This window comes from Lissotriton helveticus, chromosome 9 (genome assembly GCF_964261635.1).
Source record: "Lissotriton helveticus chromosome 9, aLisHel1.1, whole genome shotgun sequence".
NCBI lineage: Eukaryota > Metazoa > Chordata > Amphibia > Caudata > Salamandridae > Lissotriton > Lissotriton helveticus.
Genome location: NC_136070.1, coordinates 141,011,126 through 141,029,229, shown reverse-complemented (window position 1 = coordinate 141,029,229; position 18,104 = coordinate 141,011,126). Strand labels below are relative to the sequence as shown.

The 18,104-nt window shown below is 47.2% G+C and overlaps 1 protein-coding gene across 2 annotated transcripts in view; it reads left to right on the top strand.

Annotated features, from left to right (window-relative positions):
- The window catches only part of MGA (MAX dimerization protein MGA), a 949,809-nt gene that overhangs the window by 883,512 nt on the left and 48,193 nt on the right, over positions 1-18,104 (top strand). For both annotated transcript variants that reach the window (XM_078659651.1, XM_078659650.1), the window contains exon 22: positions 11,292-11,531. In XM_078659651.1, the coding sequence (XP_078515777.1) occupies positions 11,292-11,531 (240 nt within the window). The remainder of the gene's footprint in view (positions 1-11,291; positions 11,532-18,104) is intronic.

Sequence of the window (18,104 nt, the reverse complement as noted above, 5' to 3'; positions counted from 1 at the left end):
ACATCACCATTCTTCCTTGAAGACTTCGCACTCCTCCTGTAAGTGGAAGCACAAGAAGAAGGCGAAGAAGCATTGTCGCTCTTCGTCTTCTCGTCAGCCGAGACAACGCAGGACCCAGAACGTCATCCTTCTCTGGCTCCATCTTCGTGGCCCACTGGGACAGCCCTGCGCTTCCCTCCCTTTCCCAGAGCCGGAGCGTCCCCTGCCCAACTTCATGACTTTTACGATGCACTTCATAGCATTTTGGGGCAGCATAACTCAGTTGACGCGCCTTCGGGCCTCACAGACTTGGCTGGGGTCTTCCGGCCTTCGATGCCGGCGGCTCCAGCCTCGGCGCCGGATGGCCCCCAAGGATCCATATCTGGATCGGCACTGATCGACCTCACGGTACCTTCCCCGTTGCCGATTCCAGTGACGACACCCCAACGCCAGTGGTGCCCCCAACTGGCGTCCACCCCAGTCTCACCCCCAACATGGAACCGGCACCGGAGGGTACTTTTGTACTGCTGTTCATCCCTGACGTTCCTTATCTCTATGAGTGGCAGCCAGAGGAGGATGAGAGTGGTTAGTTGACCCTATAGAAGACCAACTTGAAGAGCTGGACTGGTGAAAGGAGTTGGGTGATGGCAGAGGTCTGGACACATCCCCAGACCTTGGTATGCTTTCTCCCCCTACCATGGCTATGGACGAAGGAGCTTCCTACGCTGTGGTGTTGCGTAGCGCGGCTGAGGCCGTAAGCCTCAAGCTTCCTGGGGTGGCTGTCTGGACTAATCTCCGGATCTTGGTGCTTCAGCCGACAGCTGCCTCTATGGAGCCCCTGCTGCCTTTTAATGAGGCTCTCACTGACATCCTTCTGGGCACTTGGTCCAAGCCCAGCACAGGAGCTCCTGTGGACAGGATGATTGCCCAACACCACAGCCCGGCCCCAGGGGCCTACTTTTCCTCTTCCAACACCCTACCCCTGAGAGCTTGGTGGTCCAAGCCTCCTCCACAAAAGGTGCATTACTACTGCTCACCCAGATAGGTAATCCAAGAAGCTGGATCATCTTGGGAAGAAGATGTTTTCTTCCGCCAGCTTGGGACTGCGGTCGGCGAACATTGGGCCGATACACCCATTCTGTGTGGGATTCGGTTGCGCAGGTGCTGCCACAGTGCCCAGAGGAGGCCCAGGCCACTCTCTCCCGTGATCTTGCCGAGGGAAGAGATGCAGCCAAGTTCGCAATTCGATGTAGGCTGGACACCGTCGACTCGCTAGGCAGAACGATTTCCACGTCAGTAACCTTGAGACGCTATGCCTGGCTGAGATCCACTGGGGCGATGTTCAATCTACCATTTTGGACATGCCCTTTGATGGCCATGCCTGTTTGGCGAGAAAGCGGACAGTGCACTTGAGCGCTTTAAGGAGTCTAGGGCTATGCCCAGATCCTTGGGCCTCGCTCCCACCGTCCTGCGCAGTCTTCTTTTCGCCGCTACAGAAACAGTGCCCAGAGCCACAGCCCTGCGCAAACTGGTCAGCCTCTGCTTGGCCGGGGACGTGGGACCCAGCGTCATGGGTCAGGGGGCAGGCCAGTCCACCAGTGCCCCCTCTGCGACAGCCTCTAAACCCTCCTAGTTCTACCCTCCAGGGCCGCCAGTTGCCAGTGGGTGGCAGGATTCGCCATCACCTCCCCCACTGGCAAACCATCACATTGGACAGGTGGGTTTTGCAGATAGTTGAAGTGGCTACTCCCTCCCCTTCAAGACTACGCCTCCATTCAGAATATATGATGTTAACTCGCATGTCAACACCATGCATACCATTTCAACGCAAGTGCTATTACAACCCGTTTCAATCACAACCCATACTTTTACAACAAATATGCCTTTAGCACCAATGCCATTATAACGAAAAGGCGTGTGTGGTAAATGCATATACTCTGTAAAAATGGTTAAGGAAAAAAAATATATATATATATATATACATATAATTACTTTTTTTTGTTGTTTAAATTAGGTCAAGGAGTTGTAGATAAAGTAATCAAAACTTACTCCAAGATGGCCGCTGTAAATAACGTAATGTTATTGTTACTATTCATGTGAATCCAGTTCAATCATGTACTGTCCTATGAAATTTAGAACTGTGGACTGATGATCTGTTTGCTTGGTCAGAAACTGATGCATTGCCCAATCAGGGCTCAATAATCTTTTGTTTCTTAAAAGGTCATAAAAGGGAGTTGTATATAAGGTAACGAAAGCACACTCCAAGATGACCGCTGTAAATAATGTATGAATTTCTGTCCTTTTATGTTTACTTACTATAGGATGTGACATAATTTTGAAATCACTGTGTAACTTTATTTAACCAAAGGTTTAACATATGGTACAATGAACAGTGGAAAAAGGCGTGATGCCGAAACGCAATAAATTTGTGAAGAATTCTGAATCACAGAGTGCGGTCCATTCTTTTACTTCTGTAAGAGAAAATCAAGCGAAAATTGTCACGCAGGTTCCATCACCGCGTTTACGGACACGCACCCGCTCCGGAGTGCAGAACGGCGTTTTTGGGTGGAACCTGGAGCAAAGCTAACATCGCCATTGCACCGCCGATTGAAATACAGTGGCAGATATCTGGAGGAAAAAGCAGAATTGAAACCGAGGATTGGTGAGTCGGAGGACTGACAGGTCCCTGTGTTTTCTTTCTGTATACAACCACAGCGTGAATTATTGCTATAAGTTGAAGCGTTTTACCGGCTGGAACGAGTAATTCAGAACGCACAGAACAACTTGCACTTCTAAGAAAAGAAAGTATCTTAAAGTTACACGACTAGTACTAAGCAGCATGTACTCAGGCCAAGCACGACGCGATGCAGCAGATGATATTTTTCGAATCGACACAGTGCAAGGCACATCAGCCAGCAGTACAGAGCCTAATGTTCAAAGCCCCCTCCAAACATTATTCGCGCAGTTAGAGACTGTTTGAGCGCGAGATTCGAAAATGGTGGGAAGCGACTTCGCTTCAGAAATATTTGGAAGTACAACGTATCCCACGCGGGCTCCGTGTTTACACGGTCCCCGCATATGAAAATCCAGTACCTCAGCTATTGGATGAATAGGCAAGCTATACAGTGGAGATGTCCGGCGTCCTGCTTAAGATTTTGATCAAATTCGCGTGGAGCGATAGGGCAAAGTGCCAAAAAAAATAGAAGCACTGGAAGCATTAATTGCGTAGGACCCTAATTCCACTCAATCTGATGATTTACGCGAAGCTATGAAAAAACGACTACTGGCATATGAGAACAAAACCACCCCACAAAAACCTATTCCATGGGATTGGTGAATTGCCGCTGTTTACCCAGCCACGCCAATGACATCTGGCTATTACTGTCCTCCACATTCTGGGACGCACTATTCTTAACTGAGACCTGGATTAAAGACTCCTCCAACCCAGACATCGCCCTAGCTATACCCACTGGTTACATCTTCACGGGATTAAGCCGTGAAGGCACCAAAACTGGTGGAGGAATCGCTGTGATCCTAAAGAATCACTTAAAAATCACCTCAAGGAAAATTCTAAACATTAAACCTATTGAAGCTCTATACTTCTCAATCACTGACTCTACAACAGCCATCTCCTCAGGGATCTTGGTCTATAACCCCCCGCACACCCCCCAACCCGCCATTCTAGAGCTATTGGCAGTCGCGGCAGATCTCTCCCTTAAACACCCCCACTTCATGGTACTGGGAGATTTCAACCACCACGTGGATGTAAGTAGCTGTAACCGCGCGTCCCAACTCCTAGAATCTATGCAAAATATAAATTTGATACAAAAAGTAAAAAGCCCCACTCATACCGCAGGTCACACCCTCGACCTCATTTTCTCGAACTGCGAGAAACTTACAACTTTTCCCCCCTTACCTCTGTCATGGTCTGACCATTTCTTGATATCTTTCGAGCTACCTCTGACCCAAACGTTCAAACAGGAATCTGCCATCAGAACTCAAGGCAGAAAATGGCACAAGCTTACACTTACTGCCCTTGAGCAAAATTACTATAACAGTCTAAACCTTCTTCCGGACGACCTCAACGAAGCGGTGCGTATATTAAATAGCGACCTCACGACCGCTATCGAGAAAGTTGCCCCTTTACAAATCCTTACTTCCCGCAGACAAAAACCATCGGCTCCATGGTTCACCCAAGAACTAAGAGCACACAGAAGCGTGTGCAAAAAGTTGGAACGACTTTGGAGACAGAACTATGATCTAGTAGCCAAGGCCCTTTACCGACAAGGCCTTAAAGAGTTTCGCAAACTCAAGCGCCACTTCATGAGCACCTACTTCTCAGATACCATTGCCAAAGCAAAAAACTCAACTAAGGCCCTATTTAATATAGTGAAAGATTTCACTCATCCCAGTGCACTATCCACTCCAGTACCCATGTCCCAAGCACTGTGTGAGACCTATCAAACTTCTTTGAAGAAAAAATTGCCAACATTGCGGTAATTATTCTTCAGAACGGTACCGACATCTCCAAAGATCTTTCCTCCAACTGCAAGCATACATTCACTGCATTCCAACCACTTACTAAGGAACTTGCTCTGAATTTATTTTTGGAATGTAAATCTGGCTCGCCTTTGGACCCAGCCCCAGCCCTGATCATGAACGAAATTGCCCCTCTAATCATTAACCCTCTACTAGACATCTGGAATTCCTCTTTACTCACTGGAGTTGTCCCCTTCCGCCTGGAAACATGCAATGCTAATTCCGATCCAAAAAAAACCCGACATTGATCCTACCTGTCTAAACAACTACCGACCGATCTCACTTCTACCCAAGCCCGCAAAAGTTCTTGAAAAAGCTGTTCAAAAACAACTGTCACACTACCTGGAATCTAACTCCTTATTTCATGATACCCAATCAGGTTTTAGACCAGACTATAGTACTGAGTCGGCACTACTCGAGGTATCCGAGTCGATCCGAGAATGCACGGATAGGGGAGAGGAGGCCATGTTGGTCCTCCTCGACCTATCCGCGGCATTTGACACCATCTCCCATGACAAACTACTGACTCGCCTGCAAGAAGTAGGTGTCTGCGGGTCCCCCCTCTTATGGGTAAAATCTTTTCTTACAAACAGAGCACAACAAGTGATGTTGGGATCCTTGGGCGTTCAGCAGGGCTCTGCCCTTAGCCCTCTCCTTTTCAACGTATATCTCAAACCACTGGCAAAAGTAGTTGAATCCTGTGGCGTCAAAGTAACCTTTTACGCAGACGACACCCAACAGGTGTTCTCCTTCAAAGACCACACCGAAAAATCATTTCACAACTTTCGCCTCTGTATGCTTAATATCGCCGCCTGGATGTCTGCCAACAACCTAAAGCTCAATACAGATAAGACGGAAGTCTTATTCTTTAATCAAAAATCACCCTTACCTTCCAATCTTTGGTTGCAGTCAGAACTCAAACCCCCCCCCACCCCCGGTACCAGTCCAAGCCGCCCGTAACCTAGGCTTTCAATTTGACACCGCCCTCTCCTGTAAGACTCAAATCAACAAAGTCCCCTCAGCCTGTTTCGGGGAGTTACGAATGCTAAAAAAAAATCATCCCCTACCTACCGCTCGACTCTCGAAAAACAGTGGTCCATGCCCTCATCACCGCTCATCTAGACTACGTCAACAGCTTGTACGTAGGTGCCCCCACTTACCTCATTAACCAACTACAAAAAGTCCAGAATGGAATGCGTCAGCTAGGCTAATTTGCAACATCCCTTACCGCCATTCCATTTCACCCCACCTGATCAAACTTCACTGGCTCCCAATAAAACTACGCATTCAATTTAAAGCCTTAACCCTGGCCTTTAGAGCTCTCAATGACCAAGGCCCCACCTACCTACGTCGTAGAATGAGGTTCTCACAAGCACCCCGAAACCTCAGATCCAACCATCTCCGCCTCATGATCTGCCCCCGTTTTCGTCTTGCTCGCACGGGAGGAAGGGCCCTTGCAGTGACCACTTCCAAACTATGGAATCAGCTTCCCTCCGAGATAAGATTTCTGACATCAGAACCCCTTTTTCGAAAAAAACTAAAGACCTGGTTTTTCTCCCAGATCTAACTCTATTCCTTCCTTTCTTACTCCCCTGACCCTCCTGAGATAAAGTCTTCAGCGCCAGGACACCTCCGTCGGAGGTAGCTGTGCGCTCTACAAAATACTAAATAAATAAAATAAGACTCCACGAGGGCTTAATACTGAAGAAGAATTGGCCATACATCTAGGTCAATAGGCTGACAACCCAACGTTCTTTTCACTGGGTCCCATTCTCACTAGATGTAACTGTGTATATAGATAACCTTCACTGCAACATTATTTAATTGTCAAAATGTATCTGAATTCTTTTGAATTATGCACAGTCCAATGAAATTTAGAATTGTCGACTGTTGATTAGTTAATTTTAGAATCATGGCCCCTCTAGGGCTTAATTACTTGTTGTTGTTTAAATTAGGTCAAGGAGTTGTAGATAAACTAATCAAAACTTACTCCAAGATGGCCGCTGTAAATAACGTAATGTTATTGTTAATATTCATGTGAATCCATTTCAATCATGTACTGTCCTATGAAATTTAGAACTGTGGACTGATGATCTGTTTGCTCGGTCAGAAACTGATGCATTGCCCTTCCAGGGCTCAATAATCTTTTGTTTCTTAAAAGGTCATAAAAGGGAGTTGTATATAAGGTAACAAAAGCACACTCCAAGATGGCCGCTGTAAATAATATATGAATGTCAGTCCTTCTTTTATGTTTACTTACTATAGAATGTGACATCATTTTTAATTCACTGTGTAACTTTATTTAACCGTAGGTTTGACATATGGTGCAATGAACAGTGGAAAAAGGCGCGATGCCGAAACGCGTCCTGTTTTCTGTTTAAATGCACAATAAATTTGTGAAGAATTCTGAATCACGGAGTGCGGTCCATTCTTTTACTTCTGTAAGATAAAATCGAGCGAAAAATATATATATATATATATATCTATATATATATATCTACCTAACTACGGTTGCCAGTAGCTATTTTTTTATTTAAAAGGGTTTTATATAGCGCTGGCTAGACCCGGAGGTATCAGAGCACTTTACATGGGTATCAGACAATAAATTGCAGGTTACAGCTTTACAAAGGTTACACAGGTATTAGAGCATGGCAATTTTAGTTACAAGTAAGGTTTAGACAAACAAAAGGAACTTATAGGTAGGGGGAAAAGCTGGCATGGGGAGATATTCCGGGAAGTGGGGGGGTAAAAGCAGGGAAAGAGGAGGGGAGATTAGAGACACGGCATGGCCAGAGGAGAGGTAGGGAGACAGGGACACAAATCGGTAGACGAGTCAAAGCTGCGCCCAAAGTACAGAAGTTGTGATCCCAGGGGGAGTGGTATCATTTCCCCATCTCAGTTGCGAGAGGCTCCCTAAGCGCAGTGGACTCTCTCAAAGGGTTCTATTCAAAAAGCGTTTTTTCTTTTCCAAATAACTTTGGCGCCGTTTGACGAATCTTCGCAACATTTTCAAAACTATTGGGGTGCTCCGGTCCGCTCCTATCTTGAAAGTTTCGGGGTGATTTGGCAAGCGGGGGCTGAGAAAAAATGGGGCTCCCAAACGTGTTTTCTCCATGTTAATTCCCATAGGAAACGTTAGACACGGCTACAGCCCGAACTGCTGAACGGAATTACACCAAATTTCGTAAAAAGGTACCTCTTGTTTCAGAAAGAACTCTTTTTGTTAAATAGTTTAAATCCGTTCAGTAGTTCCTGAGAAATTTTAAAAAAGGTCAAAAAATGTATTTCTCATACCAAACTTTAGACACGGCTACAGCTCGAACTGCTAAACAGAGTTACGCCAAATTTGGCACAAAGCTAGCCCTTGTTTCAGAAAGAACTCTTTTTCTTAAATGGTGTAAATCCGTTCAGTAGTTGCTGAGAAAATCAAAAAGTAAAGGTTTTGATATATAGAGGGGCGGTGGATCTGCGCACCCTCCAGATCACGAGCTGCATTCAAATTGGCTGTCAACACTTCAAACCAGGAAGTGTTGGCAGCCACCTTGTGCCTCGGTTCTACCAGAAAAACAAAGGCACAAAAGAAGAAAATGGGGCAGGGAAGAAACACTGACCCCCTAGGCCTGCTCAGGGGGTACCACAAGGACACCCAAGGCCCAAAAAAGCATTTTTTTTTTAATCGGGCGAATTCAGGCTGGGTGCGTGAATCTGGCCGAGAATTTATGTTTTAAAACGAAGCGTGGTCTCCCGCGCTTCGTTTAATTGAAGCCCCCTGGTGGGCCAGGTCCTGGGGGCAGTAAAAAAATATGTCTGGGGGGGGCCAATCCCCCCCACACTGCCCCTGTCGGGGCTAGTTGGACCCCAGGGACACTCCGGATTCAAGGGGACTTACTCCCCAACTTAAAACGCGCCGCGGGGGGCGTTTGCACAGTGGTGAAGGGAAGGGAAGGGGCCTTTCTGCACCTCTGACTTATAGGTAGTTTTAATCTCCCTGCCCTATTATGTACTAGGGCCTTACAGAGGAGGTCATGCTAATCACAGGGTTACCCCAACGCATAGTGTTCCCTAGTGTATGTAGGTGTTTTCACTGTATTCTAAGTGTCTTTTATCATAGCACTGGCTCTAGGCCTCGTTTGTCAGAGTCAGTTACCACCAGTAGTTTCTTTTGCTTCTCTCTGTGCGTTTTTTCTTCTTTCTTCACAGCCGCAGTTGTTATTTTCACCCTCCCGTACCCACCCACCTTCCCAATCTCTTCTCACCACATTTCACGGATCCCTCTTTAGTCCCATACACCCTTTTGTGCCCCTTTTCACCGCACCGACTTTGCTGCGCATATCATGGAACTCACAGGCACACATACCTACAACAACATTTATCCCCCCAACCTCTCAAAATAATCTGCCAAACTGCACACTGAAACTCTCTTCACTGATCCCTATTTCTCACTTCAGAACGGGAACACAACCACTGATTTAATTTTCCTCACGAAACGAAGAGCCCAATGGAGGAAAGCATTCCTAGCGTCACTTACGATATCTTCCACTAGGAAATCCGCGCATGGTCTAGTTATTTCTATTGCCCCCTCCCAGCTCTTCCATGCGACAGCAACCATCATCATCTACATCTACAATAACGGAACAATGCTCATTAAGTCCACAGACCGTAGTTTAAATCTACTGGATAGCATCTTCTCCATTATTAAAGAACAAGTCTCTAATTTCCCAACTAATACCCAAGCTATTCCCACCTCCAGCACACAAGATGTCACATCTCCAACACCCTCTGACAGCCTCCCCCCTCCATTACCCTGTCCACTACTGGCATCGGATCCATACGCTTCTTCCACCTTGACTACCCCTCCCACCAACGCACCTCATTTCACTTCACCTAACCCACACACTTTACCTCCACCCAGCACGACTGAGATAACATACGCACCTCCAATAGAAACAAGCTTTTGCAATGCAATAGGTCTCGCATTAGGAAAGTTTGAGCTATTGGTATTGTAAATGACAATTCTTTTATTTATGTGTTGGTTTTAAAAATTGCAATATTATTAGCTTTGTCATTTACAATGCCAATAGTTTTAACTTTTGCAAATGTGACACCGATAGCATTTGTACTGCAATATGTGTGTATTTACGTGACTTAGATGTATTGATATTACAAATAACAATGGCTTTTAATAGTTTTAAATAATACTTAAAGTTATTGTAATTTATAATGGCAATAGCTTAAACTTTTGTAAATTACTTTTGTGAAGATTATGTTCAATGTATTTTATTGTGACCAAAATCCATGAACAGAAGTGAAATATTAACATCTTTTTGTGACATTTTTAATAAAGCTTGAAACATTGAGAGAACATTTGAACCAGTTGTTGTTGAATGGTTGCACAGATTGATGCTGTGGTGGTGCTGAGTGATGCTCTGGTGATGCGAGAGTGAGTGCGATGGATAGAGGGGGGCGATAGAGGAAGGGCGATAGATAGAGGGAGGGCGATAGATATACAGACAGAGAGACAAGACAGATCAGACAGATAAGATAGATAAGATAGACAGATAGAGTAAGGGCGATAGATAGATAGATAAGATAGATAGATGGTTGTGTGTGGGGGCGGTTGTGTGTGGGGGTGCTCTGTGTGTGGGGGGTTGTGTGTGTGGGGCGTTGTGTGTGTGTGGCGGGGTTGTGTGTGTGTGATTAGTAAAGAGCACAGAGAGGAGAGAGTAGTAGACCTGAAAAGAAGAGAGGTGTGGAAGGAAAGAGGACACAGAAGGTGGGGGGAGATGCAATTTAGAGAGAGATGGAGAAACAATAATAGAAAATAGGAGTCAGGAAGATGGACAACAGAACGAAGAGAAGAAAAGAGAGGAGATGTGTAGGCACGATGGAGTGAGACGAAGAAAGAGGATGTAGGGAAGAAAAGAGAAAGTTTAATGAAGCTGGCGACTGCGGAGCTGGGTAAGACCCCCGACTACGTCCTGCATTACCTGGCTATGCGGACAGAGGTGACAGCGCCCCTACCCCACATCTCTATGCCGAGGAAGCCTCACCGGAGTCTGCCGCTCCTGCATCCGTGAGGGCCTCTGTTTCCCCGTTCAGGTGCTGTGCCGGGCCTTTTCAGCACCCCTCCCCCCACACCCCAAAGCCACGCAGCGGCTTTCAAAGAAAACCCAAATAAGTAAGTCAGTGTCTTGCATGGCTCTGCACTTCTGGTGTGGAATGTCTTGTAAAGAACTGACGTCAGCGTGCAGGGGCAGCGTCTAAGTAGATACCGCGACGTCATTCCGACGATCACGACACCAACGGCAAACGAGGAGTTGACCAATGGCACCTACCGACGCGCAGGGGTACTCCTGAAGAAAAATTGTCCGGATCCAGTTTGACGCCTGGGGATAATTCTATGGTACGGAATCTATAACTCATATATGTCTCTACCAGATATATCATTACCGACGGTAAGTAACTTGTTCTTCTCTGCAGTAACCTAGCATTGTCCTTGACATGGATGTGGTGTACCTTAAAAGGTAAATACCCAAATTTGGAAATAAAGAATACACTACTCAGATGTTTTTCTGTTGTGGGAATCTGTAGCTGTATATGTTGATGCTTTGTGTCACTCTTTCACTACCCTTATGTATAAATATTTCACTAAATGCAGTGACATACTTTGAAAATCTAACGTTGAAAGTGTTGATATCCTCAAATTACTGCAGAATCAAATATGAGTGGTACATGAATACTGTGATTTTGAATCTTTCTCTGTCATCATCCAGGGAAAACTGAGGAAGTGGTCTTGAAGAAGCTTGAGTATATCTATGCCAAACAGAAGGCCTTGGATGCCCAGAGGAAAAAAAGGCAAAAGGGAGAGGAAGAGCTTGCTCAGCAACTGCGGCCTAGCAGGTTGCTAAAGCAAGAGTTATCTTTAGAGTCTTTGAGGCATGTGGAACAGTTTACTTTTTCCAACCAAAAGCGACTGAAACCTTTGATACTTGCCAGAAAACCACAGCAAGTGGGTAAGTGCATTAATAGTTGAATTATTGATTGTTCTTAAATACTGTATTAACTTGTTTTCATTACTGATAAGTAGTACGTGTCAGTCAATTTTGCTCTGAATTTGAAGAGCATTTCATCTGAAATCTTTTTTTATGTGATTCCACTTAATAATTCAAAATACTCTATAAAGAAATGCCGAAAGTTATATTTTTCCAGAAATGTAATGCAAATTGTAACTCCTCCAAAGATATACTATGTGTTTAATTTTAGAAAGTCTACAGGGCTGTTTGAAGCATTAAATAATTGAGGAAGCCTAAAACAGTGGTGCTAGACAAGCTCTGTCATCTTTAAGCCGGTTTGCAGAAGCTTACACTAGACAAAGGGAGAAGTATGTTCAAGGCATGTGTGGCTGTAGATACACATGCTTTGCATAAGTCTGCCATCTAGTGTTGGGCTCGGAGGCTTACGAGTTGTTTATCTTTGAAGTATTATGTTCGAGGCATATGATCTGCAGATTGCACACTGTGCATAGATCGCCACCTAGTGTTGGGCCTGGATGTTTGCAGTTTGTTGTTGTCCTGAAAAGTTCTTTAGATGTCACGAGATAGGTGACTCCTCCTTAGGACCACATTGCGCATGGGCATCGGCTCCATCCCCAGATTGTTTTTTTCCGCCATCGGGCTTGGATGTGTTTCCTGCGCTCCGGTTAGGAACCGAATTACCTTCGGCGCGCAATCCTCACCAGTTCAACGGTATTGTTTCGATCGCGCTCCACATCGACACGATTCTTCACCACTTCAAAGTCCGGTCGTCGACGAAGGCCTTCGGGCCTACCTAGGCCTAACTTTCTGGCTCATGGAAAGGACGCCATTCAAGAAGTGTCCTCGATGTGGGTCGAAGTTTCCCCCACACCGACCTACATGAGGTGTGCAACCTTTGCCTCTCACCGGAGCACGAGGCCAAGACTGTTCCGCTTGTGCCTCCTTCCGCTCCAAGAAGAACAATGGCTCGCTCGTCAGCTTCGAATCCCGACGACATCTTCGAAGAGGGCGTCGACGTGCCAGAACACCAGCACGCCGAAGAGAGTACCAGCTCCTCAGACGCCGAAGACTCCAACATCGAGGAAGTCACTCCAGCTCAACGGGTCGTAAGTAAGATCATCGACTCCAACCCTTCCTCGACACCCTCTAAAAAGACTTCGGGCACACCCTCACCTTCGGGCCCTGGTGCACACCGAGAGACTGCTTCCAACGCCCCGCCTTCGGGCCCGGCAAAGAAGCCCATGAAGCCTTCAGGCAGCTCGAGCCAGCCTATCCACGGTGCCGATCCTACACCGAAGAAAAAGCCATCTTCTTCAACCACGCCGACCGTTGCTCCGACACCTAAGCACACGGCGCCGAAGACTGGCAGCGGCTCATCAATGCCGAAACCGCATTCGGAGCCGACTAAAAAACCGCCTAAAGCACAAGAACACGCTTCGGAACCGAAAAAACACCCAGAACTGAAGAAACCGGTTCCGATAAAAGACATTTCAAAAGGGCACACTTCTAAACCGAAATCAGCTACCGACTTGGTGCCGAAAAAACCTACGGAGCTGAAAACATAGACACCAAAGGATTTGCCCTGTTCAGAGGAACTATTCACACCTGATCCTAACCAAAAAACTCTGGTCAAGGATCCTAAGACTGGCCAATTGACTCTCAGTTCCAAAAAGAGACCACTTGAGGCGCCAGCACCTCCTCCTCCTCCAAAAGAGAGACATTGCAACCTCTCCATTAAGGATGCCTTCTCCTCCACCTCTCCATACTGTTCATCCTCCTACACCTACTCCACCTCACCATTCACCTACACCATCCCCTAATCCACATGATGTAGACACAGACTCTGATGACACAGATGGAGGTGCACATGACCCAGCAAGGACTAATAGTCCCCCCTCAGTCACCTAATCCATGGGATGATTACAACACCCCTGATGTGCCTTATGTCCCAGAAGACGACATATACCCTTCTAGACCCGCCAGATCCAGTCTATATTAAAGGTCCAGCACCATTAGTCTCTTTAGTAGTGTCTAATGCACGTAAACGTGCTAATTCTCAGACATCAGGTGAGGCCTCACCACCAGACAAAGAATCCAAGTTACTTGACGCCTCAGGTAAACGAACAACGTCACAAGCAGCTAATATCTGGCGCATCGCCAACACCCAAGCGTTGCTGGCCAGATATGACAGGGCTCATTATGATGACTTAGAGTCCATAATGCAGCATCTACCTGATAAAAAATAGGGCCAATGAACTTATACAGGAAGGTAAAAATATGTTCGAGGCATGTGGGCTGCTGAATTTATATCTATGCATAGATCGCCGCCTAGTGTTGGGTCCGGATGATTGCACACTGTTGTCCTGGAAGAGTCTTCGAAGTATCACGAGATAGGTGGCTCCTCCCCTGGACTACAGTGCGCATGGGCATTCACTCCATGCTCAGATTGTTTTTTTCCGCCATTGGGTTCGGATGTACTTTCTTAACTCACGTTCGGATTATATATATAGGAACTTTCTCAAGGCCTTCGGGGCGTCGGTATTGTCTTTAGTTCGGTGCCTTGTATTTGTTCCAGTTCTTCGAGGCGGACATCGACGGCCGTTTGCCTTTCGACACCAAAGGCCCCATCGACGATGGAACGGAGCCCGTTCAAACTATGCCCCGTTTGCAATTCAAAATACCCTCACATCGACGTGCACCTGGTGTGCAATAAATGTCTCTCACCGGACCACGACGAGGCCAGCTGTATGGCCTGTTCTCGATCAAAGAAAACTCTTCGCCTTCGACGCGCTGCACGACAGTCGCGCGGGAGTCAGCGCCCGATCCAGAAAACATCTTCGGGGCTGACGACGAAGAGCGTGTAGAAGAGGAGGATCCTGATCGACAGTCGGATCCCGCGTCAGGGCGAGAATCCAACTACGATGAGGACGAAGAAGAATTCTACGTCCTTGATGAAGACATCGTCGAGGTAGGAGACGACGCACAACCCATCGGAGCCGTTGGTGACGACTCAGGCTATAAGCAGGGCCCAACCGCAGTAGCGGGGCCCGGTAAACACACTTCCACGGCTCAGGTCGAGGCATCGCCGGAAGGCCTTAGCCAAGATCTTCATCCACGTTCTATAGCCCCGCTTCCAGGCCAGGCTAAGAACATTTCCAAAGAAATCAGTCATCGGCTCGACGACTTCGGAACATACCAAGTCTAAACGTGTGCTCGACCCCTCCGGGTCGCAAGGGGGTGTCGAGCCGAAGATCGGAGCGCCGAAGCCCGTGTCTACTGTTAAGCACGTCACGCTCAGTTCGACGTCGGGGTCCAAAGATGGCGACTCTTCCAAGGGACGCGAGACCCAAAAAAAGCCTCGATCCGAAGCCTCGGAAGCCCCTACTGGTGAAGGCCTTCGAGTCGAAGTCAAAACTCGGCCCACAAGAACAGGGCAAGTCGAAGCAAAAGGGCGTACCTGCTGTGCAACAACAGCTCGAGTCGATGCAAGGCCACAAGCAACAGGCAGAACAGTCGAAGTCGGTCGGATCAAAAACGGTGCCTACCTCCAAGCAGGTCAGTCCGTCACCGACGCTTACGGCGCCAATAAAATACGGACTGCCCCCAACGGCACGACCTAAGATGGTCCAGCTCCCAAAGGACACCGACGCATCCAAGTCATCATCAGTAGCCGCAACTGCTCAGCCCATGCAGGAAGACGTTCTGTTCCAGGCACCATCCTATGATAACCAGTCGAAACTGTTCATCGACTCCGAATCAGGGCGACTCACTATTTATAAAAGGAAAATTGTTCCTGAAACTCCTATGGAGTCCTACAAGATACCACTCAAAAGAAAGAGAGAATGCCACCTCACCTACTCTTTTTGACCCCATACATTCCTATAGACAAGACTATACCTATTCTCCCACACCTGCCACTCAGGATGTGGAGGAAGGGTACAATGAGGACCAGTTTAATTATCCCATTGACACAAGCCAGGAGGAGTCCCAACCATGGACTGACCCTGTTGACCCTAAAGAACCACACACCGCCCCTGACACTCAGTCCTATGCGGTCAAGACATCGCCTACTGAGGATACTGCTGCGTTTAACGCATTAATTGAGAGGGCAGCCCTTAACCATGATGTGGACAAGCACACTGACCCCGTGGAGGAAAACTTTCTGTTTGATACCTTCTCTACCTCAGAAAGATCAGTAAACACTTTGCCTATGCTCAAAGGTGTGCTCAAACATGCTGGTGACATTTTTAAAGAGCCAACAAAGGCAAGGGTAATAAACCCCAGGATTGAGAGGAAGTACCGGCCTGCACCTGTGGACCCTACGTATATCAAGGGACAGCTCCCTTTGGACTCCTTGGTTGTGGCTAATGCTCGGAAGAGAGCAAACTCTCAAACAAGTGGTGATGCTCCTCCTCCGGACAAGGAATCCAAGATCTTGGAAGCTTCTGGCAAACGTGTGGCAGCTCAAGCGGCTAATATTTGGAGAATCTCAAATACACAAGCCCTATTAGCAAGATATGATAGGGCTCACTACGACACGCTAGAGCAGCTACTGCAACACCTGCCTGATGCTTATAAGGAGGGGGCGGAAATGCTCATACAAGAGGGGAAGTTAATCTCAAACGCATCTATTAAATGTGCGTTAGATGCTGCTGACACAGCCGCTAGGGCCATCAACACTAGTGTAATGCTCAGGAGGCATGCCTGGCTCCGCATCTCTGGGTTCAAGTCAGCGATCCAAACAACTCTGCTTAATCAGCCAGTTAACCCTGACTTTCTATTTGGTCCTGAGGTAGACACCACCCTAGAAGAAATTAAAAAAGACACAGAAACTGCCAAATCCATGGGAGCTCTACAGTCACAGCAGTTCAGGGGGGGTTCCTTTCATCGCTCCGGTAACAGGGTAGCGTCTAGAGGACAAACGTCGCAACAAACCCAATACAGCAAAGGAGGCACACAAACCACCTATAACAAAAACAATAGAGGTGGATACCGTGGGAACAGTACCAAAGGCAGAGGACGAGGAAATAACAATGCCAGATCCTCCGCCACTAACAAACAGTGACGTCTTGTCACTGCCCCCAGACCATATTACACCGGTCGGGGGAAGACTTCAGCAGTTCCTGCCAGTCTGGGAAGGCATTACCACAGACAGGTGGGTGAGACAACTTATGCAACACGGTTATTGTCTAGAACACTCACCAAGTGTTCATGCAACTAATAGGCATGATGGCCTCCTGTATCTTTATAGTCCCACACGCGAGGCTGCACATGCGTCCGCTTCAGGAGTGCTTGGCGCAACAGTGGAACCAGGCTCATGGACAGTTGAAAGACCTAGTGTTGGTGACCGGTCGTGCATACAACTCTCTGCATTGGTGGAACACACAAAACCTTTGCAGGGGACGACCGTTCCAGGAGCCTGTACCACAGATAGTGCTGACTGCGGACGCATCTCTCCAGGGTTGGGGAGCGCATGTCCTCAAGTACACTGCAGGGCCTATGGACAACACAGCAGCGAAAGATGCACATCAACCTACTAGAACTGATGGCAATCTTCATGGCAATGAAGGCATTCAAGTTGCATCTGTGCAACAAAGTCGTGCTGATCCGGACGGACAACATGACTGCAATGTATTACATCCAGAAACAGGGAGGGACACACTCTCCACAATTGTCACTGGAAGGACTCCCAGCAGCAGGAGGTCAGACTTGTGTCTGTGGTGGCAGCATCCATTTTGTGATGCCAAGGCTCGAGTTAACTTTAACCGGGGTTCTCAGTTACATACATGTCTTGCCCCTCTAGAAGGGTGGAATGCTACCCCCCGTCGCCAGAATTGGCGAGGGGGTAGTATTCCAATTCGTATGACACCTTACTCGACATGGTTTGATAATGTTATACCAGAGTTAGCATTTAACCGCGAGGATTATAATGCACTTAAGAGTATATGGTATAGCGTTATCATGGAACAGCTATTAGGACTTGGTTCCGCAAGCTGCAGGCGGGCTCAGCTCATGCCAGAGCACCATCTCACATAATTCCAAGCACTCTGCCTTCAGGATTGATAAGACCTGCTATAGGAGTGACTGATAGGAATATATGTGTCCATTTTAGGTTTAGATATAGGTATACTATATCTACAGCAAAGGGTGATTACACCACCTTGCCCCAGCTGTCTTGCAGCCAGTTGTGCCAGTTTTAGATGGCCAGCCAGGGGTGGCATAATACATGCTTCAGCCCCTGGTAGGCTCTGGGTACATCTATGCCCTGGATACCTAAGGTACACTGTACAGGGACTGATAAGGTGGCCCAGTACCAATTGGTAAATGCACCTAAAGTACATGGTTGTCAATTTAGAGTGAGAACAGCTAGGCTGTGGGTCTGATTAGCAGGCCCACAGCCAGGGAAAGTTGTAAACCAGTGAAGCAAAAAGCAAAAAATCTAGGGTGACCATAGGATTGCAGACCCCACTCTCCTACATAACCCCCCCCCCAAACTTAGGGACATTAAACTAACCTTGACCAGGTGAGTCTTCCTGTTCTAAGTGGAAATAC